The sequence below is a fragment of the Echeneis naucrates genome, chromosome 13 (genome assembly GCF_900963305.1).
Source record: "Echeneis naucrates chromosome 13, fEcheNa1.1, whole genome shotgun sequence".
Classification (NCBI taxonomy): Eukaryota; Metazoa; Chordata; class Actinopteri; order Carangiformes; family Echeneidae; genus Echeneis; species Echeneis naucrates.
In genome coordinates, this window is record NC_042523.1 from 21,930,438 (window position 1) to 21,953,991 (window position 23,554).

A 23,554-nucleotide genomic window follows, 5' to 3' on the forward strand; every position below is an offset into this window, starting at 1 on the left:
TTGGGCAGTGTCTTTAATTGAATTATAAAAATTGTAATAAGCATTACACAGAAGTGTTTTTTTTATTTTATTTTATTTGAAATAAAAAAGAGCACATAAACAGCTCCTGAGCAGATGCCTGTAAAAGACGTGATTGTTTATTTAAAAAAAAAAAAATACATAAAACAAAGACAAAAAAAATAGTGCAATTGCACACTACATCTCCCATGAGCACTCAGGGGTTGGAGGTGAAAGCTCGTGGCGTCACGATGACGCAATAAGAAACATGGCGGCGCTCGGTACGGCACGGTGGCTCCTCCGGAGCTGCTCCCGGGTCAAAAGCGTGCAGAAAAGCAAACAGGTGCTGTTCCGGTGCAGCGTCCGGACTCTTTGCGCTGAGACAAAAGGCCTCGGTATGTTTTTAATGCTGTTTACATCCTTTAGCAGTAATTTGTCCTGAATACATCACTGACCTTCCACCGTGCGTCGTTAGCCTCCATAGTCGCCCTGCGATGTCAAACTCGCATCACATATCTGACTGTTTTTAGTCTCGACTGAGCTTTTTGCCAAAGATACACACAATAAACGTGCCTTTCACATTAATGCCTTTGATATTCAGGCTCTTTGCATAAATTCGGCATTGAGATTGTTGATGAAGTGACAGCAGCTTTGCGTTGGATCCCTGAAATGTTGGGACAAACCGCATAAAACCTGATCTTAAAACCAACCTACCAGTAACCTTTTCTCTTCAAAGAAAGACAGCAGAAACCACAAATACAATAATGATTAAAAAAAAAAGAACGGCAGTGTAAACTGTCACAGGTTATGTGTCATCTCTTAGAGTATATTCAAAGCAGTTTTCCATTTTTAGCTCGTATCATTGAACGTAAAGGTGTATGGTTTGTCTAAACCACTAACTCCTGTGATTTTCTCCACAGCTGTCTCCGACCATGCAAAGCCCAAGTTCACAGATCCAGCTGTGCAGGAAATACTGTCCAGGATAACAGGCCTGGACCTGCAGAAAGTCTTCAGACCCCTTAAACAGGAGATGAAGCCGCCCACTTATAAACTCATGACTGACAAGCAACTGGAGCAGGTGCATTTTAAGTAGATTGCGGTATCTTCACACCTCGCACACACAGTCCTTGTGTCAATCAGCTGGTTGTGTGTCCGTTTCCAGGCGTACGATCTCACCAGAGAGAGGGCGAGAAAGCTGCTGCAGATGCCCCCCGTCCTGCTGGAGAGGAAGCCCATCAACGATGTGCTGTCGGAGGATAAGATCCTGGACGGCATGGACACGGCCAAATACGTCTTCACAGACATCACCTACAACCTCGCACACAGGGTGCACAGATGTTACCTTTATTTTGTGTGCATTTGTGTTTTTACTTTTATTTTCTATAATCAATATCTCATTGATTGCTGTTTTACTTAAGTTTGCAGATCCTTGGTTGCCCAAGGTTTTTTTATGCTTTGTGAAATTAATTATATTGTATTGCTCAAATCTTCGCCTTATCTTTACATATTTTATTTCCAGGAAAGGTTCATTGTTGTACGGGAGACTGATGGGACTCTTCGGAAGGCGACCTGGGAGGAGAGAGACCGGCTTATTCAGGTTTATTTTCCCAAGGAAGGGCGCAAGCTCACGGTGCCTCAAGTCTTCAAGGAGGAGAACCTCAAGGTTGGAAATGGCTCTTATTACTGGCTGCCTTCATCACTGAAACAGTCACAGCTTTCATGTTTACTTCATGGTTTCTTTAAAATCTTGCCTGCAGACCTTTGACAGGTCATAGTGGGGAAAAAGCGCAGCTGTCAGCATTGACACCAATGATGACTTTTATCTGTTCAAGTCTCAAAGCCGCAATATGAGCACCTTCAAACTGAAGCAGTTAAATGATTTTTAGATGTGATGACAATATTGGTAATGTAGATAGGTTGTAGTAGTGTTTTTCCTGCTGTGACATGTCAAAGTGCGTTCACTGAAAATGCCTAATTTTTGTAGCTATAAGCTACTCCTACATTGCATTATGGGACATAAGTGCAGTATCAAGTGATTTATTATTATTATTATTATTTATTTATTTATTTTTTCAATTTTCAAATGCGAACACACCATTTGCTCCTTTTGTCCTACCAGGCATTTTTCATGTTGGGGAAGAAAAAAGCATTGCCAATTAATTTAACATTCTTAAGCCAGTGTCTATATCACTAAGATGACAGAGACGTTTAAGCCTCCCTCCATGTATGAAACTAGCTATGTCCATATAAAAATTGTAATGTTACTGCTCATTATTAACGGTATTAACATTACACAGTCCATCTGTGAGAAGCCAGCTTGGAGCTGAAAGTTTGTGTAAACCTTGAGGTCTGACATATTTGCCAATTTTAAGATTTTTTTATGTTGTACTCTGATTTCTAGTGTTGCGTATCTGTTCTGTCTGTATCTGTGGGCTTTCATTAGACATACACAAATCCTTATGAAATGAGTATGAATCACTCTGTCTGCATCTAATATTGAGCATAAATTAGTCCTAAAGTTTGTCAGCGTGGATAATGGGAGCTTTTTCTTGCTTTCACCATCCTCACCTTGTTTGGGCAGAGTCCTGTGCACCGCTGACTTAATCTGGTGCATGTGGGACTAAAACGGATGGATGCTGTCTTTGGTGGACTTTTGTCTCCTCTGCAGAATGTGACCACGTCAAAAGACACTACAACAGCACAGGGCCGAGGTGCTGCCGTTACTCTCCAGTTGAGAATCACCTTTGTGACAACAGAGATTTGGCCTGATTGGCTGAAGGCTTCACTGACACGCATGATGTGTCTATTCTGTCTTCTGCTGTGGTCTTCTCACTCAAAGCAGCTGCAATCTCATTTTCTACATTTTGCTCCAACCCTCGAGTTGAAATTTTCAGCAAAAAAAAAAAAAAAGGAACAACAATTTTGTTTGTTATTGTGAATTAAAGACCTTGTAGGTCATATTTTTGTACTTAAGATTTTATTTTCACCCTCCTGGCAATGTGGTTGGTGTGTGGCAGTGTGGTTCTCTTTTGTCAGTGTTTTGTTTTGCGCCGAAGTCTGACATATTGAGGTTAACACTCATATTTTTTAAATAGAAAAAAGCAGAGAACAGCTGTACATGATGTGGGATGTTTTCATGAGCTTACTCACGCTATGAGAAGAAGTATGCGCTCAACTTGATGTTTATTCCTGATGCCTGCAGTCACCGGCTGTTCTTGTTGTCCATGAAGTCAGTCCAAGTGAAAAGCAAATGACGTCACTTGACTGGATACTCGGCCCTGCAGCTTTTTCTCTGGACGAACCTGCTCCTAATAATCAAATTAGAACGCTGGGTAGAAGCCTCCATCCATTTGAATTTTCTTTAGAAGAATTTCTCAGTGTTTTGTTAGAATTTGCATTTGGATAGAAACCCTTCAGAGGGTTGAGTAAACAGAGGTGAAAACCAAGGGAAAGTTATATCATGCTACGTGACATGATTAATTCAGTGATGAATGCGTGAGCTGTCTTGAACACCCACAAAGTCCTGAGCAAAGGTCTAATCAGGCAGATTAATAGAGACTCTGTGTGTGTTTGTCTTGGTGCTGAACTCTCTCTCTCCCTTTGTTAGATGGTGTTTTCCCAGGACCGGCATGAAGATGTGTTGGACTTGTGTCTGGTCCAATTTGAACCGGACTCCTTAGAATACATCAAGGTAAACATGACATTCAACTTCTTGTTATTTCAACCTGCACTGAAATCTGTAGAGTCAACAGAGTCTGTGAAACCATGAAATTTGTGCCGAGTGTCGACATCTAAGAGAAAATCAACGTGAAGTCTGTAACGGAGCTCCTCCCTCGTGTTCAGGTACATGTAGCCATCTATGAGGACTTGGACAAGCACGGCAAATACGAGCTGCTGCGTTCCACCAGACACTTTGGAGGAATGGCCTGGTACCTGGTCAACGCTCGCAGGGTGGATGGGCTCATCGTGGACACACTGAAGAGAGAACTGTGAGAATGATGCATCTGAAATGACGTCTGGCCTGTTTGAACCTTGATTTTTATCTGGGCCAGGTCACCACTGTCGCAGTACCTGCAGGCAAAAAAAAAAAAAAAAAATCCACTCTAAATATCTGGAGTTTGTGTGTTTCCTATTTGCAGCTTCCAGGATGCTGTGAGCTTAGTGTCTCTGTTCCACATGGTCCACCCCCACAGTGAGTCCGCTCAGGAAGCTGCCAGCCAGCAGGCCACTGGCACCAACCTGCTGAAGGTGAGAACAACTCCACCCTGAACAGAAATGTCTGCCGACTCCGTGCTCTTCTTGTGTGCTTGTCCAAATATTTGACCTTGAAATGATCCAGATCATTTAAGTCGTGTCCCAAGGGCATTAGGGCACATCAGGAGTCAGTGCAGCTCTTGAGAGGTCAAGTTAGGGCCGTCTCATCTAAGGTTTCCTGCGTGAGAGGCTTGGGTTTGTCTCTGGCGTGAGAACTGGGGGGCCAGACTCAGGACACATCAGGTCTGATTAGCGCTCACAGCCAGTTGGCCTTGAAGCAGTGAGGAAGGACATTGAGAATGACAGCCATTTAATGTGAAAGGTTAGCGAGAGACTGCTTTGTGACTGACTGCAGTCGGGACCTCTCATTTAGTCTCGCTTGATAGTGGAGAACTTTCTGAGTTGTGGTTTTTAAGTCTGCCACTAGAATAATTAATTGTGTGATTGGAGTGTTCGGACATTGTTACGCTTCACCCAGCCTTAGCGTAATTGGGCTGACTTTTTCCTGCTTCTCCATTTTGCTGACCTCTGACCCCTTGCCCCTGCAGATCTATGCCCTGAAGGAGTCCCAGCGGTCGGGCTACATTGAGCTGGCCTTGCAGGCTTATGAACACAGGGCTGCCGAAGGCTCTGCTGCCTGACAAACCCACTCCTACACAAAAATACACACATCCATCCACATGGAGGACCAGTGGTTTCATCCTGAAAGACAGACTGCAACACCCCCCACCTTATATTTACTGCCCTGTCACTGACTATGTTGAGTAATAAGAGGAAGGTGACGCCTGTCAAAGCTGGAGATTTGAAGGGCTAGCTTTTAAAAACATCTTGGATAATGCTCAAAGTTTGTCATTCATTCATGTAGAGAAACGATCTGTGTGTGCTGCATTTACAGCTCCGAGTCGGACCTGAAGTGTCAACCGAAACGATGTACATAACAAAATAAAAGATGTTCTTTGTACATGTGTGATGCGTCGTTGAAGTAACACAGCAGACGTGTATTTGATTCACTTTTCAAGTCCACGTACACTCTCCCAGTTTAATGGGTAACATGGAAACATACACCAGCATAAACAGATGTCAAATTAAGACAATCAGTAAAATGAATTAGGAGATCTATCCCAGTGGTTGCTTTCTCAACACTTTTTCAGATGTATCGTTAAAAACAACGGCAGCCCGGCCCCGAGTACAAAATCCAGCATTAATTAGCACTTAGGTCCAGAACTTACAGGAAAAATAAATGTTTAAATTTGAAAAGTTCCTCAGTGGCTTTGATAACACCCTGGTCAACAGTGGTGCTACATGAGGTATGAGGAAGAAAAGGCACTTAATTTTTTCTCACAAAGATGTGCAGACAGCAGTGAAGGTCTAAAGTGTGTAGAAATCAGGTTGATTCAATCTTGAATATTTTTTTTGTTTTCCTGTAAACATGACATTTATAATATGTTGCATATTTCAACTAAAAAAAAAAAAAAAGATAACTGGGCTCCTCAGCAGCTACAATAAAACCTGAAATCTAGAATCTATTCCTTACCTCTGTGGAATTCTGACTATTTCAGACTTCATCTGAAAAGAAAACCCCAAAAAAGCTTGCTTAAGCTTAGAGGGCCTTTTAAGGCATGACAGATAAGGACTACAACCCTTCGTTGTTTCAACAGAAATTATGAGGTCTGTCTCGCTTTCTATTCGCTCAAGAGATCCTCATCCAAGTTGATGTCTGTGGTGTCGACTTCTTCCAAGTCAAAATTATCCAGATCCAGATCATCCAGGTCCTGCAGGTAGAACATATTTTAATTCAAGAGATGGGTGTTCTAATTTTGCAAGTTTACACAGGTTCATGTAAAATTGTCGATATTTTTGCCGCCGACTCGACACAAACTGCCTCACCTCCTCAGTGATCTCCACCTCCAGGTCCTCGGTTGGTTCTTCGGGTGCCTTAGGATCTGTCTCCTCCTCTGCTGCGTTCTCCACTGTGGGAGCTACAGGAATTAAAACCTCTGGCTCGGCCTGCCACGCCTCGAGAGGGTCCAGGATGTCCTCGGGTTTTGATTGGCCGCCCTCTCGTCCTGGATTGTGTGCCAGGTCTGGCTGTGACACTGCCATTGTATCTTGGAGTGGATTTAGCAGCGGATCAAGCAGGAATTCTGGAAAAGCTTGGACCTGGACCGGCGCATCCAGCAGTGAGCTGTCTGTGTTTTCAAAGGAGATCAGCTCCTCCACCTCTACAGCTGATGGCGCCGTTTCCAAGACAAGCTCCTTAGCAACAGGTGTTCCCGAAGAGATCAAATCTGTTTCCAGCTTTAATACTTCAGTATCAACTGTTATTGCTGTGGTAACAAGGGCATCCTCTGTTGCTATGGTTTTTGTTGCCGCTGCCTCCTGCTGTGCTGCATCTATTGCCGTGACATTTTCGATTGTTGTCTCATAAAGGCAGGTTTCAGAAACAGTCTCCTCTGTCTCCTCGGCCGCTCCGGACTGCACCACCTCTGGCTCTTTGGAGGTGATCTTTGCTGAGGACTCCTCCAAAGTGTCCTCCTGAATGAAATGTGAAGCCTCCTGTAATTGAGCGGTGGCGTCTTCCTCAAAATGCTGCTGTGTTCTGGTAACAGGAAGCGGTGAACCTGCTGCTGGAATCGATTCTTCTTCTGCTGTTGAAAAAGGATCAGTGATCTCCTGTTCTGGGGGAACGTGCTCTTCCACTGCTGCTGCTGCTGCTTCTTCTAGCAACAAAGGCTCAATTGCTGCTGCTGATACTGCTGCGAGGTTGTCCACCATTTCCTGTTTAGAAATCAAACAGAATGACAACTTTAAAGCAGCTGTAATCGATGTTTACGCATCAACAACAGGTTATGACAACTTGTGGGAGTGTTGCTCGATCTTTTGACATCTGTTAGCTCACAGCTGCCGACAGCTTTACTGTTCTCAACATCATCGTTTACACAGACAGTTAGTCGCTCTCTGGTGAACTTCGCAGAGCACCCAGCAGCTAAAGAGATGTGGTTTTGTTGTAATACTCCAAAATCTCTTTTTCTTTCTGGACATCAGATCCAGCATCACGTGTATATACGGAGCAGTACTCCCAAATATGTGATATAACTGTGATGATTGTTGAATGACTCAGGAAAAACAACTCCATAAGTCTCAGTGTTGCTCAGTAAAACCCCTATTTAACCCAGCTTCACTCAAAGGCAAAATAATAATAATAAAAAAACTAAAAATCTCACAAACAGTTTCACATACAGATATATGTTTCATGGTCTCACCGATCAGTGTCTTTTAATTTAATGTTTATGTGGCCATAACTGATTAATTAAGGACTTGTTGTGTAGTGTGTGGCAGGTTGGACACAAGAGGGCGCAGTCTCACTGCTGAGAGTAGTTAATGTAGCTGAAAACACAGTTTTTGAATGGTGCCGTCAGTCTCTGTGTGGTGTGCCTCACCATGCTGAGCTAACTAACAGATTGCTTTTGTGACATACTGACAAACTTACCATCGCCTTCAGATGAAGGTGAAGGTGTTTGTCTGTCTGAACAGGACTGAGATGCAGATTCTGATTCTCACCTCTGGCTCACCGACTTCTTCGCACACAAAACCTGCAGATTCCTCCAGAGCATTACGGTCCTCGTTTGGCTGAAAAGCAGAGGCACGGGCCAAATTAGATTTCTGGCCGACTGCGATACATCGTTTGGAATAAAGAGGGTTGCCACATTTTGGTACATTTAAAGTAAAGTTCTACATTCCCTCTCACAGCCACTGACCGTGATGAGTGGGTATTCTGCGGCAGGTCTGACCCCGACGTGAGTCTCCTTCAGGTACTGCTCAGCCAGCAGGGCTTGCCGGAGGCCAGGGAACAGGTTGCTGTACTGGCCAGGGTCAGCCAGAGCATCTGCTGCCTTCTGGTTGACCTTGGACAGACTCTCCTTCCACAGCTTCACCACCCTGGAGGAGAAGTGTATGCAGCTCACCAGCGATTTATAATGTAAATGAGATAGGTATTCCCGTTGTCAAAAAGCTTTCACAGCAGCATCATTTCTTTTTTTCTGACTTTGACTTTGAATTAGTTTTATTCTCTGGGAAGAGAAAACAGATATTTATTGCACATTACAGGCGGAGTGGTACATGCAGAGGTTCTGCAGGACGGGCGCGGATATAAGATGAATGTTTTCACACAGACAGTCAGTCCACTGCAGTAAACACAAGAGAAACAACTTTACCTTGACACATGGCTGGGCAGATATGTTCTTGCCAGGAATGCAGCCTCTGGCAAACGATTTGTTTTGATGAGAAGGTCCAGACATTTGTCCAACCTGCAAAAATGGCAAGGAAAAAAATTAATAAAGCACAAAGAGGTTCAAACGGCTCCTCCCCATCCACTCCTCAGACACTCACCTTCCTCGCATGAAGTAGGTGAGGAAAGCAACGTTTGTCCTCCCGTCCCTCTCTGCCCCCTCGGCCAGTTTTCCCACCATGTCTGCGTTGCCTGAGGCGGTGGCCAGCAGCAATAATCCTCCATAATCCTGAGCTTGGTGCAGACACTCCTGGGCCAGGCTAAACTGGCACTTTGTAGTAGCGAGCTCTGCCAGCTGCTTCCATTTCTGCTCTGACTGGAGCCCCCACAAGTCAAAGTGCCAAAGAGACAAGAGAGAGGATTATCACAACACAACAATACACTGTGATGCAGTTACTGAATATGAGGTGGCAGAGTTGTGAAGGAAAATGAACACATTATTCTGCATATCACGTAGCTTCTGATTAAATACACCCATTTAAACAAAACAAGGGCACTTTTAAATAACACAAAGTAAGAATTTGATAATACATTCGGGTTCTCTGTCATTCTAAAACTAAGCAGCATACATTTGACATTTGTATGACAGTTATCAATGCTAGCAGCAGCCCTCTAAGGATGACCACGGATTGTGTGACATTTCGTCCCCTCTGGTGTTTAAACCCTCCGGTGATCCCGACTGAGATTGACCTTTCTGATTTTGAGTGAATTGTCTCAACAACTTTTGGATGGATTTCCAGGAGATTGGTTAATGCAGTTGTTTGTCAGTATGAAATGTTTTTTGCATCGACGTGATGCGGGCTCTGACCTCGGCCTCTGAGGCCAGTTGGTGGGCCAACTTGAGCTCTCCAAGCTGCAGGGCAAGTTCAAACCTGTGTTCAGGGTCTGTGGACACAGCCAGGGCCTGTTGTCTGAATCCCTACACAACAACAACAACAAAAACAAAGACACAAAATGCACATGATCGATTTTATTAGATTTTTTCTGCTGGGTGAGGCACAGTGACTACTAGTTGGATGGTTGTGTAATAGCAGACTGCGTGAGAAGCAAAACCCCTTTCTTTGCATAAATATATTTCAGAAGAAACACACACACACACACACACAAAAAAATCTGCCAGGAGGTTTTTACTCCATCTGGGCTCCTGATGTTTTGTAAATTCTTCCCCAAATTCAGATTTTTTTTTTCTTTTCTTCACTACTTCTTCAGAAAGTGACACAAGCTCCTAAGGGGCAAAAGTTGGCATGCAGATGTACCTGTTTCTCCAAGAAGTGGGCGACCCTGGTCCTTTGCTCCTTAGGGATTGTGGGTAGAAGACTGTCAGCTGTGTTGAAGTCCTTCCTCATGATGGCCGTCTGGTACTCCAACACAGAAAGCAGCAAAGAGTAGCTGACGATGTTCAACTCTTTGTCTCCGAGGTAGAGGCGGTCGTCCTTGGGGATATAGCCCAGCAGATACATGGGCCTACATCAGAAAAAGACCTTCGACAGTAAATACTTTGGCATTTCTAATTTACTGAGGATATTTTGAGGAAGGTGGACGCCAGCAAGACAGCAAGGAGATTCATAGCCGGGGAGGAGATTTTCTCTGCCTGCCAGGGACATTGCTGTGATGCTGATGATGAATGAGGTGCATTTGTTTTACACTACTGCCGCACGTCATGAATAAACCATGACGGGTTTGCCAGCGTCATCTCTGCTAATTTTACATTTATTAATGGATCGCACCTGTCCATGTGAGCAATGGTGATGATCTCTCCTCCAACGTAATAGTTGAGTCTGTTAACGGAGCTGATGTAGATGAAGCAGTCTCCCACCCATGCGCCCGTCTTCACCACCTCCGCCACCTCCCCGAGCACCTAGTCCGGCACCAAGTGACAGGAAAGGTAAAAAACGGACTTTTAAAAACATGCAGCACACTTTCTCCAGATAGTCACATAAGTTTTACTTTAAGTCACCATGCAAGAGCAGTTTCACAACAAAGAGACACCAAAGCCTGGAGAAGAAAAAAACAAAACAAAACAAAACACTTTTTTTCTTCTTTTCCATCATGTGTTTTTAAGAGATTGCTGTCAAAATGAATTATTTCTTTGTGTATTATGTAAGTGCACCGCTCTGCGTCTCTGACCTCAAAGGCGTCCTCGATGCCATCTTCAGACGTGCCTTCCTTTGACTCCTGGGCTGCTGACACTTTCTCTGGCAAATAGCGCAGAACAAAGAACGACTCATCTGTAGCGATGCACACCAGCTCTCCAGAGTCAGACCAGAAGATCTAAAGACGGGAAGACAAAACATCATCAGAAGCAACAACAGACGGCCACGGCCGTAACAGCGCGACTCACGTGTTTGGGTTGGATCTCGATACGCCGGACTAGTTCTGCGCTCTCCCAGTCGTAGAAGGCCAGGCTGCTGTTCGACCTCACTCCCAGTAAGAAGCCAGCGAATATACCTGACGGGCAGAATCACACACATTTACACTTTGGACGTAAACACACAGACATCTGAACAACAAACAGAATAAGAAACAAAACTCACCTTCAGCCCCAAATTCAGGTTTAAAAATTTTCTTCTCTTTAAAGTTCTTAAAGATTTTGACCATATTGTTGCCTTCCCTTATGGCATACCTGTAAATACAATATAAATACACATTACATATATAGTAAGGTTATGGCCTCACGTGTTACCATAGAAACCACGCAGACGGGACAGCAGTGTCGATGTTTTCATCTACTGCATGAGAAGAAAGGAAAAGGTGTTGAGGACATACTGTGAGGAATCGTGCGCCCACACAAACTCTTGGGCTGAGCCGAAGCTTTTGTTCCTCAGGGCCACGGCGGTGTAGATGATGTATTCCCCGTCCCCGCACACAACCACAAACCTGCAAATACACAAAGACACAACATCTGTGAAGACAAAATCGACTTCTCAGGTAGGTTGAAAACTATTGCTACTAATTACCTAAATTACCAGTTTTTAGAATATTGTTGATGAAAACATTCATATTTTTTCTTTACTGCCTGAACTCACAGTGAGTCAGGGTGCATTAGTCCACATGGCGTCTCACCTTCCGTTGGGGCTGTGCTGGATGGTCTGGGGGTAAATCTCACAGCTGCCCATGTCTTTGACGGCCAGCGCCAGCCGCTCTCCATCCCTGATCTCAGCGTCTCCCATGGCCTTCAGGTTGGCCTGCTGGACTTCGGAGTGGTGAGCCCACATGACCTTCCCGCTGGAGTCCATGGACATGGCAGGTTCCTCCCGACCCAGCTGAGACGGAGCGGGAGAAGGAACCGGAGGATGTGTGAGATGGAGAAAAAATAACATGTCAGTAAATATTCTTTCACCTTACACAATGCAGCCTGCTCATGTCATACACTACGACTGATGCGACATCATGCGTGAATGCACAGCTGCTGTTGAGGATAAAGAGGTCATGTCCTCTATTTTCTCCGGGGATTTGTGGGTATTAACAACTTGAAGTGCTATTTTTTACAGTTTCAAATCAAATGTTGCCGTTCAATTTTCTGTAAACAACAGATAAGAGATTATTTTCTCAGTCACTGCATCGCAGGCACAGTCTCTTGGGCCCAAGTGACAGAGAGGACCCCCCCCCCAGAAGGTGGTATTTAACATTTAACGTTCGGTATTGTCCTGTTCAGCCGGGGAAAAGGTAATGAATAGGACTGCATACCTTGAGGATGATGCTGCCTTCATCGTAGCCCAAAGCCACGCTGTTGGATCCAGGCTGGCTACACACACACCACACTCTCTCCATGCTGTAGTTGAGTGTGTTCTCAAGTCGGTAGGTGTTGGAGTGCCAGACCCGAACAGTGCCTGAAGAAAACAAAGAGCTCACACTAAGAAAAAGGTGCCGAGCTGACTTTGGGTTGGATTTATGATTTGTGTTTGTGTGTAGTTCTCACAACCCACCGTCCTCAGCGCCTGTGAGGATGATCGGCAGCTCGGGGTGGAAGCTGACACAAGTCACATTCTGGGCGTGACCCACCAGGGTCTGAACGCAGGTTTTGTTCTGGAGGATGAAAGCGTGCAGCACAAACACTCGTCACACGATGTCACTGATATTACTGCTTGTGTGTTTGTGTGTGTAATGCGTACAGTGTAAGATATTAATGCAAACATGAAATGTAACAAATATGAAATATTTTAGTTTCCAGAATAAATCTGATAAATAAATCGTACCAATGCACTAGAATCAGGGATTCTAAACACGAGCTTTGCTGAAAGATAGTATAATAGTTTGGACGGAGGGAGGAAACCCACACAAGCAAAGGAAGGTCCCAGGCCTGGGAGCCAAACCCGCAACCTTTTCGTTGCGGTACAACAGCACAAACCACTGTGTGGGAAACGGGCTCGTGGAAACATTGTTATTAGGGGCAAACAAATTGCTGTGCACATTTTTCTACAACTGCGAGTGTGATGAGGGATTTTTAAATGCAGGAAGGATCAACATTCGTCTGTTTAATAAATCTGTTTGCTCAGAATAAAGAACAAAGAGAAAACCAAAAACTCCAGACGTGCAGCAGAGAAAATTATGTTGTTAAGGAAAACTCCACCATGTGCCCAGCTAAGAGTTTGGTATTTCATTAATGGACAGTCTGTCAGATCTGATAAAGAAAATTTGACTTTTTCGATGTGATTTTCTAATTTATGAGGAAACTTGCATTTTGTATTATTATTTCTTAAAGGTGACGCTTGTGTATTAAATTTGTGAATGATGCTTAAAGACGTTGGATTTATTGAGTTACTGAGAAATCTACCTGATAATCCCAGATCTTGACAAGTCGATCATCAGCCCCTGATACCAAGTAGGGCTTGTCTCCTCCACCGTAGTAATCGATGCAGTTCACTCCCTTCTCATGGCCCTCCAGAGTGAAGTTCGGCATCTTGGAGCCGAGCTGCCACACCTACAACAGGCAGAGCGGAAGCGTGCATGGGAGTGTGCAGCCGACTGTTGTTGGTTTGTAACTGCTGCAAGAAAACAACGTCTTTGCCTCGACTGTGCAGAGATTCTCAAGACTGAAACCGCATTTCCCACATTTCCTGCTAATCCCTTGCTGTCACTTTTTACACAGATTTAAAACAGGAATAACAGGACTGTTTTGTTTTTCCTTTGACTGCCTTGCAAGTGTGCACATGTTTGTGTGTGTGTGCGTGTGTGTGTGTGTGTGTGTGTGTGGGTGCCTACCTTAATAGTTCTGTCCAGAGAGGCGCTGGCAAACTGGTTGTTGTCTTTGGGGTTGATGACAATCTGCATGACGTAGTGAGCGTGTCCCTCGAACACCTGACTGCACGTCCACTTCCTGTCCCAGTCCCACAGCTTGATTAACATGTCATCTGAAAATACACGCGCACAAAGTACGACAACGAACGTGCGCCGACTGTGCCGATTTTACGATGGTCGTCCTTAACTCTTTTGTGATGGTGTGCATCTCGCCTACCGCTGCTGGTGAGGATGTACGGCTGCGTGGGGTGGACAACAATACAGCGGATGTAGTCAGAGTGAGCCTCGAACATATGAACCCTCTCCAGCGTGTTGTAATTGAACACACGGATCTGTATATCATCCTGAAGGAGGGACAAACAACAGCAACAGAACTCATACTTCTGGCAGCGCACTGGAGCAATATGGAACATAGAATATTCAAGGTTACACACTTGAATTGACTGAAATCTTGATATCTTCAGACTTTCAAAACTCCTTCAGTGTTAAAATGGCTGTTTGTTCTAAGAGGACTAACGAACTGAAACTGATAAGAGTTCCTGAAAAAATATTTATGTCTTCACTGCTTCTGACTGACTTGAAACGTACCTTTAGGTCTCTGCTTTAGGTGGAGTTGGAGTACTTACTGATCCGGTGATGACCCAGTGTTTCCTGGCTACGAACTTGGCCGCTCTGACGGGCAGGTCACACACCTCAAAGGTTTTCACCATCGTCTGCATGCAGAAAGGCAACAGGACGAGTCAAAAACACCTGTGACGCGTGCTGCAGTGACGGCAGGTGTGAGTGTGACAGCAGGTGACAGGGACCTGGCTCTCGTGGTTCCAGACCACCACAGTGCCGCTGTAGAGGCTGATCAGCATCCAGGGCTCACTGGGGTGCAGGTCCACGCTCTTCACCCGGTCTGAGCGAGCCGTCAGCTTCCGCTTGATGTCCAAACGCAGAGGCTGACAGAGAGAAAGACAGAGACAAGAGGATGACACTGAACAGGAACTGAGCAGCTTTTTAAAATGTCATTTTGCACAGGCACCTTTAAGGCAGACTCCTGACTTCCACTTTTCATATTATGCAAGAGAGGGGGCGGTTGTTGATACTTCCCATTCCACATTTTTTATGCATGCCTGCTCCAGAATGACTGTCTTCTGCTGTCAATTAAAATCTGCTGCTCTTTTCATTTATCCATTTCTCATGTGATGATGCTAAAAGGTTTTTCCACAATGTTGGATCATTTTCACTTTCTGTATTTGGTTTTCTAATGGCTAATGGAGTTTACATTACGAACGAGTTGTTTGGATAATATTTAGGGAAAAGGGGGGAGGGCGAACGACACACAAAGTTGTGTTGCATTAATTTGGTGTGTTTTGTTGTTCCTACCATGTTTCCACGTCGGTGGGTCCAAAGGGAGCGTGTCCAGTGAAGAAGCCGGCCTCCCTGCTGCCCTGCTCGGGCTCCTCCGGTAGATCTGAGCCGAGAAAGTTTCACAACCAAGCCAGCAAAAATAAAAACAAAAGGACGTCCGGGAAGGATTTTACACAATAAATCAGATGGCGTGAAATGATACAAATTACATTACAAGCAACCATTCAGGTAAAAAGGCACATTTCAGAGGATTTGGACTGAACCAAAAAAATAATAATAATTAAAAAGAAGTTTTAACAATTCATCATCAAAATTATTTTGGATGCAAGTCTGAATATAAAAAAGTAGAAGTGTACTGTACTTACATTCACGCGTGGTTTATTCACTGCGTTGTAATATTTATGGATCTTTATTTACCTTAAATACTTTTTTTTTCTTTCAATGAAGAACAATCAATGAAGGTTGCTGCGTTCTGTTAAAACAGCAAAGTTGTAATTTTTTATTTTGGCCCCTGGTTGGTAAGTAATACAGCTGTTTTCTTTTTAATATGCCCATTTTTATTTTTAATTTTTTTTTATATATTCTTACACGAGTTTGAGCCCGTAAAGTAAAAGCTTTTATTTTGAAGACATAACTGGCTATATCCGGTTTGTACCTGACTGTCACTGCTCAGGTTTGACACATTTGGTTTTTCTGGCTACGTGGATTGTTCAGCTTCCTGTAGGAGCAGCTCCAGATCCGACAGGAGAGAGGAACATGTTGTCCCTGTACAAAAAATACAGGCTGCACGTTCATCCTCCAAATCCACACGGTAAGTCTTCATCCCAGTTATTCCCTGAGGAGGGAAAAGGACATGGATCAACGTGTTCTTTTTGAGTTTTGAGTTTCATCTTGAATGAGACATCATCTAGTTTTATTTTGACTTTTTTTTTGTTTTGTTTTTGTTTTTTGCAGTGCATCATCAGGAGACTCTCACTTTGCATACGCTTGTGTAAATATTCGCAATGTAATGTTCTTACAAGAGGAAACTTTTAGTGCAAAAGGCCCATGATGGAAATAAAAGGTGAGGTTTTCATGTTGTTTTATGTATAATGAAGGTGGATGCTAGATTAAAATATTCCACCTTCAGGTAACAACTTTTAATTAAGAAACTTCAAATAAGCCATCGATTTGATGTCACAATGAGGCCCACCCAAACTGAGAATCCACTAATCCACAACTTCATCTTGTTTTAACTTTATTAACACAACACAACACAACACAAAGCTAGGAAGTTAGGAGGAGGAAAAGTGTTGATTAAGCCTGATTGTTATGTCAGGACACCATTATTTCACCACAGCCTTCCAAAATCTTGTGTTATTAGGCTGTGTTGAGGAGCTTTTTTTCTCCGAAAATCTTACAGACATCAAAACTCATAAAAAGTGTGAAATCCATATTTTATATATATTTTTTATAAAACAAACCAACAAAAACAGAAATAAAATTGTGGTATTAAATCGGTTTATTCAAGATCTCCACCAGGACAGAAAAATAAACAGCGGCATGCTATACACAATAGACAGTTTGGAGCAGATGAAGGTGGTGTACATGTTACTGTGCCTTCTTGAATACTTGGCGACAGACTTTGTTGATCACGGTGATTTCCTGCAGAAGAAGAAGAAGAAGAAGACACAGACCTTTAGACTGTGAGCCCGGTGTGATGCAACACCTGCTTGTCGTAGTTACACAGTCCAACTGAGTTTAAATCTGTTTTAGATGGTGGTGATAACTTTTTATGACTATTGCCCAAAGATACGAATAAAATTGCTGCGATGGCTGGAAAGATTTCATCAAACAAATGATGACTGATGCAGAAAATTCTGCTCTCTCACCAGGTGCAGCAGGTCTCCCTCGATCCATTGCTTCCACCCACGATTTTCCTTCTCCCCTTTCTGCACACACACCAGCTTATCCCCATCCCAGGTCACTAGTGTCTGTTGTATTGCCGCAAAAAAAAAAAAAACAGTGCACAATTGTCAGTCAGCACATCTGGTTGTGTCTTATCATAACTTTTCCATCAGGAACATCTGGTGTTATTCTGTACGAAGAGTCCTACCATGACTTTCCGGTTGTCCAGGCCCTTGGTGTGCTCCTCAAACTCCTCCCCCACCGTGAAGTTGACCTCGTAGTTTCTGAAGGTGCTCATTGTTTTGGTTTCAAACTTGTCTCCGTTCTGGACGATGACTTTTGTCTGATGCAGATGGGAAGCGATCTTTCTGGTGGCAAAGTCGATGTCTGCAAGCGAAAGGATAAAGAATTGGTTAGTTCTAGTTTGCTGTTGAGAAATTTCCCTCAGGTCGGTTTGGTGGGAAGTTGGACCTGAGCTCGCTTTCTGTGCATTAGCACACCAGAAGCACACATCCACACAAACACAGGACTTATTATGATTCCTCTCCCACTGGACATCTCAGCAGTGTCATTTACCCTTTAAATATGACCTTGCTCCGAGTCACAATAGCCCCAAATGAGTTTCCCCGCCCTGTTCAGCACTGGGCCTTGCCAAAAAGAACCACCTCGCCGTTTAGATATTCATATTCTATTTTCCCCAAAGTGAAAATTTAATTTCTTCCCATCACTGTTACAGAAATGGCTCCTGTATTTCCTCATCTAAGTGATACTTTTGCCCCATTTCCATAAGGATCTCATTTTCCTATCCGCTTGATGGAAATGAGGTGCAGACGTACAGGATTTCCGGGATTTTGCGAGAGCTGAGTGTAGCGGGATTGTTGTATGAATTGCAGATATAGTCATGAATAATGGAAGTGTTTCTGCGGCCTGATCAATGACGTGCCAAAAGGAGGAGAGAGCCGAGCAATGGGCTCGCTCTCTCCCTCCGATTTTTTTTTTTTTTTTTTTGAAGTGATGGCCTGGCCCGCTGCCGGATCTCGGCTCAGAATCTGTCTTCCTTTCCTGGGAATCAGGACGATGAAAAAGCAGAAAGGAGTGAATCAATATTTATTTGGCACGATAACAGACGGCAGCCGCTCACAGAGTGGAGGTTAACTCGGCCTGACGGCAGCTCAATGAGGAAATGAAACAGTGCCACGGTGCCCCCCTGCCTCTCTCTCTCTTTTTCCATTCAGATCACAGCTCTCTCACTCTTCCAGATGTTCAGCTCAGGCTTCACTTTAAATATTACCCACTAATTCACCCCCTGCTTTTGACATCCTAACCAGTCAGTGTTTGACTCACCGAGGGCTTTCATGATGTCCTCAAAGTTCTCATTGCTCACCATCTCCCAGCGTCCATTGTAGTCAGCAGGCATTTTGATTTGTGCGTGAGTGCAAGCAGCAGTTTGCCTTCAGATGTGTTTGGCTAAGTGAGAGAAACACTTAAAGCATATCAACCCCTTATATATGCTGAGTGTGTGTGTGTGAGTGTAGAGCAAAGGACAGGGTCCGCCTGATAATTTCCTCTGAGCACTGTGTGTGTGTGTGTGTGTGCACGCATACGCATGCATGTAATATAAAGTTCAGTTGCTTGGTTGCATTGTGAACACACTGCCCTCTTGCCTACATGTGTGTGTAACTTCTGCACAATGCTGGAAAACCACTTAGTGAGTCGGTTGCCTGTTTTTTTTTTTGGTGTTTTTTTTTTTTTTTCAATATCCATTTCTGCACAATAGCTCCATCAATTACTCATTGTGATGCACTAACGCGGAGCAGAGAGGGAGAGGAAGACCGACCGTAATAATAATGATAATCCTCACATTCTCTGGTTTCGTGCCAGAGAGCAAAGGCAAGACATTGTCTTACCTCATATGTGTCTCTACATTATCAACAGACTATGTTTTACTGAACGTCAAGATCAAACAGCCATACTTCAATCAGTCGGAGATGCTTTATCAGCAAGAGAATGTGAGCATGTGTTGATACCAATGATTTGGTGGTTTGTGAATGTGTGAACTGCTCAGTGTTTATTCAAAGCTTCCGCTTGGTTTGCGGCCAGGTGACAGTTGTCAATTAATATTTTCCCGTCACCTCTTTCTCGCAGCAGATCGGCAGCAGACCGTCACCAGAGACCGTTTCTCAACAGCAGCTGAAATCAATAGTTTGTAGTCTTTGTCCTCTGGATCGCCCTCACAGGCACTGAAGCACTTTCAAAGAGCAAAAACTAAAAATATAGTCACGTCTTTATCTGTATCCGTTGTGTCTGCATTGTGACACTGGTTTGATCTCGTTGGTGATATGGTTGTATGTAGGGTCAAAGGTGAGGCAGTTGGTCTGTGTCATGTTTTTTTTTTGGTTTTTTTGAAAGCTGATAAGGTGTCTAGATTTGAAGTGACACTTATTTCGTACCCATTGTCGACCAAACTGCATTGTTGTTATCTCTCATTTTATTCTGTAGTAGGATTGACCCAGATATTGTCTGCAATCTCACTTGCCTTATCTCTGACCATCAAATAACCTGCATTCAGTCTGAGTCAGTCATTATAGAAATTCATTACCAAGTTAAATTTTCAGTAATCATATTCTTTATTCAAACAACATAAAGAAAGAACAGCTAACAGAATGTAAGAGGCCAGTTTTCCGCAGCTCTGCAGGGCATTTTAGCTTCCTTCAGCTTGTTAATTTGATAACTATTTTATCTGCCTTGCACAGATCTCAGCAGCAAAAAAAAAAAAATCAGTACAGTACAAAGAGTATATTACATATTTGCAGTAAACAGTGGACAGAGCATTAAAGCATTTAGCAGGTGCGATGGACTGGTGACCTGTCCAGGGTGACCCCAGCCTCGCCGCGTGTGAGCTGGGATTGGCTCCAGCACCCCTGAATGAGCAAGGTGGATAAAAACACAGGCCTGTTTCCAGATTGTTGGCTGCAAAAAAAGGAAATAAATAACTTCATGAATAAAGAAAAACAGCTTTAAAGCTAAATGTTCACATGCTCCTAAAATAACGATCAATAGTTGTGTTCAGTTTCATAGCAAAACATCTGATGTTGCTGAGAAATGTAACAGAAACAAACAGCTCGCTCCACCTACTACCTGCAGACACTTGGATAATCCTTCGCCTCAGCTCAACTTCTGGGCAGCGTCAATGTCCTTTTTTCATTTCGCCACACAGGGGCAATGTTGCTACACAAACGTCGGAGCGCCTCACACCCAGAGGTGGCACTCTCCTGTGCTCCGGTGCAAAATAGTATCACATGTTATACTGTGATCAAAGCTAAGATGACACAGAGCCATCTGGCAACCGAGAGGCCGACCTGGAGGAAATCTGCTCTCTGTGGCTTTTTGCTTTTGCCAGGTGAATTGGAAGGAATTTGTATGTTGCAGGAACAGGTTAAAGACACACAACACCTGGAGCGCAGTAAACAAAACGGGAACGATCCCCTGAATTCAGAATAGAATATTGAACTTTACCTTCATATTGAGCTGGCCTCATATAATCTAGTTTATTGCTGCACTTTTTACATTTGTGGATTACTGTTTGTTTTTGTCAGGCCATCCTCGAAAAACAACTTGCCCTTAATCGTCCTCCTTGTGTAAATAAAAATTGGCATAACTGAATTAATGATTGACAAGTAATCCTATAAGGATTAGCAAAAAGAACTCTTCTTGCGTACATGCTTGCACATACAGTGTCATGTGCACTAATGCAAATGCAATTAGGATGGTCTTAATAATGCACAACAAATGAACTGCAGATTCATTTCTAATTCTGCCTACTTCACACCTCGCGGCACATCCTGCGTCCCATAACCTTGGAGCGCCGTGCCTGCTCCCGACCTCACGCACAGACACACACGCTCACAAACACCCAGACACTATCTGCATTGATATTTCTGTTCATTCACATCTATGTGTTTCAACATTTCCACACACTGTGACTTCATTTCACACCTTTCATCATATCCACGTCGTGCAGGTTGTCACATGCACATTCTCATTTTTAGCACGCGTCACGTATTGTGATTGACAGGCTGTGAAGTAATCCTTTCTCTTCCATTTCTTGGGAGTCTTATTTGTCGTCTCTCCCGCTGCAGGCAGGGAGAGTTTGTCTTATATCTGCTTAATCTTTCAACAGCACATTGTTGGGTGTTGTGAGCGCCCGTTGTGTTCCTCTCTGCGTACACTATCAATATCCTGTGTGATTCAATTCAATTTTGTTCATTAGCATGCCATTCAAAGTGCTGCATTGCTTCGTCTTCACATCCCCATGCAGCTCCCCCAGCGGACCCCCCATCTCTGCCATCTCTTCCTCCTCCCTGTTGTTTTGAAACATCAACGGTTAGATTAATCAAAACCCCAAGAAGAGACAAATGACTGAGAAAAGTCTGCTCTTTGTTATGAAACCTTAGTTGTGGATTTCAGCAGAGAGTAGAAATATATTTGTAATATATTTTCATATTTTCATCTCACGGCAGCACGGCGTGGTTAGTGCTGTCTGTCTTCAGCTAGAAGGTTGCAGGTTCAGTTCCCGGCCTGTGGCCTTTCTGTGGGGAGCCTCCATGTTCTCCCCGTGCCTGCGTGGGTTTCCTCCGGTTTCCTCCCTCTGTCCAAAGACATCATGTTTAGGTACGTAGGTCTGAGTGGTTGTTGGTCTCTGTGTGATGGACTGGTGACCTGTCCAGGGTGACAACGCCCTCACCCAGTGTGAGCTGAGATTGGCTCCAGCACCCACCGCAAACCGGAAACGGATAAGCGATGGAAGAATGAATGGGTGATTTTCGTCTCACCCATGGACTCTAATAATGCAGTGTCTCGCTGTGCGCTTTGATGTCACTGCGAGAACTGAAAGCGCCCCAGTGTTCCCACATGATTGAATGATTTTTGCTTTTATCCTCCTTGTGAAAGACTTTCTTGGACAAAAAAAAAAAAAAAAAGTGTTACGCTTGTCAGTACAAGATGAAAAGTCGTTACATAAGAGGAGATTATACATACAGAAGAAATGCACACCTGCACACACAAACACATCCACTGTGGAGAGAGTGAAAGGAGGCTGAATGAAGCATTAAAGCACTTACGAACAGCCACATCATCCTGCGTGTTCCTATTCACACACATGCCTGCTTGTGTGTTAAAAATCACAAACGCACAAGCTGAGTTGCAGCAATAACGCTCTGATCCACATATATACTCAAATGGGAATTTCAGCAAATCATTACAAGCATGTATGTCTATTCGCCTCCCACACACACACATGCACGCACAGAAAATTACATTTTTACACTCAGATTTCTCTCAGACAAAGGTCAAAAGCTAAGGGAAAGTCTATTTTATGACTGCGACTCAAAACAGTGTGCAGTCCTTTGGAGAGAAGAAAATAATAGACCTCCAGGTTGGAAAGCCTTGATCTCAATAGATGATGCTTATTCAGGAACATGTGTTCAGTACCTGTGGAGGCACATTTGGTATCAAGGTCACCCTGCCATGAATGTATATATGCAGTATGCACGCTGGCCTGCGGTTTGTTTGTCTGTTTATGCATTTTAAATGCTTCGCCTTGCCTGACCATCATCGCTCTCACTACACGGCCGCTTTGATCCGACCAGCACCGGCCTGCTCTCCGAGCCCATTCACTCTGAAGGAGCATAAATCAAATCCCATGTTCCACCTCTGCGTGTGTCATCCCATCCCCTGAGGGGGGAAACCTTGCGATCCGAACATCCACCCATCCAATGTGGTGTTTCCTCATGCATCCAACCGCCCTTTTCTGAAAGGAGCATCCAAATAATCATAGGAAGAAAAACACACTGTGAGCTCTCTGCCCTCTTTTTTTTTTTTTCCTGGACTTTTTCCCTCCAGAAGTCTGAGCTGGAAAGTAGAGGGAAGAAGAAGGGGATGACAATGCTAAATATTTCATGTTTTCCTCTTGGTAATTCCGTGCAGTCGGAACGAGACCTCGTTTTCCACAGAAACATGAGCAACTCTGGGACTGATTGCGGGAGCCTGGTAAACTCTGTATTTCTCTCTTATTTTTTTATTTATTTATTTTGCTTCTCTGCTCTAAAAAAAAAAAAACCACCGCCTGGATGGTGATGCATAATGCATGGGGCTTCCTATGTGGGGCTGGAAAGGGCTGTGGGTCCTGGGGGATCAGCCGGGGAAAAGGGTGATCAGATTCACATTTTGCAGTGGAGGGCCGGGCACGTCAAAGCACGGAGATGGAGGAAAAAGATTAGTTTGGCCTATAGTCACTCCCCTGTTTTTGTGTTAGTAATTCAGATTACTGTAATCTCCATCCCCATCCCCAATTGATGTTATTGTTGTTTTCCAAATCACGCAAGGCAAACGCTACAGAAAAGAATAAAGCATTTTTATGTTGGGAATCGTTGTTGATATTTACCAAAATGCAACTTTATGTCTGACAATGTTAATGTATGTATTCAGACATGACATAATCACATATTCATAATATGTCACGGCATTTTTGACCCT

General features: G+C 43.8%; 3 protein-coding genes across 5 annotated transcripts; 1 reads left to right on the forward strand and 2 right to left on the reverse strand.

The window, feature by feature from the left end:
* Positions 1 to 265: 265 nt before the first annotated feature.
* mrps22 (mitochondrial ribosomal protein S22) lies at positions 266 to 5,204 on the forward strand. The gene is made up of 8 exons (XM_029517929.1): positions 266 to 392; positions 918 to 1,075; positions 1,160 to 1,324; positions 1,517 to 1,660; positions 3,605 to 3,688; positions 3,841 to 3,986; positions 4,137 to 4,245; positions 4,800 to 5,204. Exons 1-8 carry the CDS (start codon positions 266 to 268, stop codon positions 4,890 to 4,892), a joined length of 1,026 nt encoding a protein of 341 aa, XP_029373789.1. The 3' UTR covers positions 4,893 to 5,204.
* A 54-nt stretch (positions 5,205 to 5,258) lies between these two features.
* On the reverse strand, positions 5,259 to 15,248 carry LOC115053562 (COPI coat complex subunit beta 2). Of its 3 annotated transcripts, XM_029518375.1 has the most exons (22): positions 15,149 to 15,248; positions 14,584 to 14,721; positions 14,404 to 14,490; positions 13,995 to 14,121; positions 13,742 to 13,890; positions 13,314 to 13,460; positions 12,466 to 12,565; positions 12,227 to 12,369; positions 11,603 to 11,802; positions 11,306 to 11,416; positions 11,074 to 11,162; positions 10,881 to 10,987; positions 10,667 to 10,810; positions 10,267 to 10,397; positions 9,796 to 10,003; positions 9,348 to 9,458; positions 8,641 to 8,855; positions 8,466 to 8,558; positions 8,010 to 8,190; positions 7,813 to 7,881; positions 6,139 to 7,029; positions 5,259 to 6,023 (listed from the first exon to the last, which is right to left on the reverse strand). In XM_029518375.1, exons 1-22 carry the CDS (start codon positions 15,149 to 15,151, stop codon positions 5,934 to 5,936), a joined length of 3,534 nt encoding a protein of 1,177 aa, XP_029374235.1. In that variant the 5' UTR covers positions 15,152 to 15,248; the 3' UTR covers positions 5,259 to 5,933. The 3 variants fall into 3 exon arrangements, with proteins under 3 accessions (XP_029374235.1, XP_029374238.1, XP_029374237.1); XM_029518378.1 differs by lacking the exons at positions 14,404 to 14,490; positions 14,584 to 14,721; positions 15,149 to 15,248 and having other exon boundaries at positions 13,742 to 13,856; XM_029518377.1 differs by lacking the exons at positions 14,404 to 14,490; positions 14,584 to 14,721; positions 15,149 to 15,248 and having other exon boundaries at positions 13,742 to 13,856; positions 13,966 to 14,000.
* Positions 15,249 to 16,619: 1,371 nt separating this feature from the next.
* Positions 16,620 to 18,488, reverse strand: LOC115053116 (retinol-binding protein 2). The gene is made up of 4 exons (XM_029517682.1): positions 18,365 to 18,488; positions 17,229 to 17,407; positions 17,005 to 17,106; positions 16,620 to 16,777 (listed from the first exon to the last, which is right to left on the reverse strand). The coding sequence occupies exons 1-4, from the start codon at positions 18,435 to 18,437 to the stop codon at positions 16,724 to 16,726; spliced, it is 408 nt and encodes a 135-aa protein (XP_029373542.1). The 5' UTR covers positions 18,438 to 18,488; the 3' UTR covers positions 16,620 to 16,723.
* Positions 18,489 to 23,554: the final 5,066 nt, after the last annotated feature.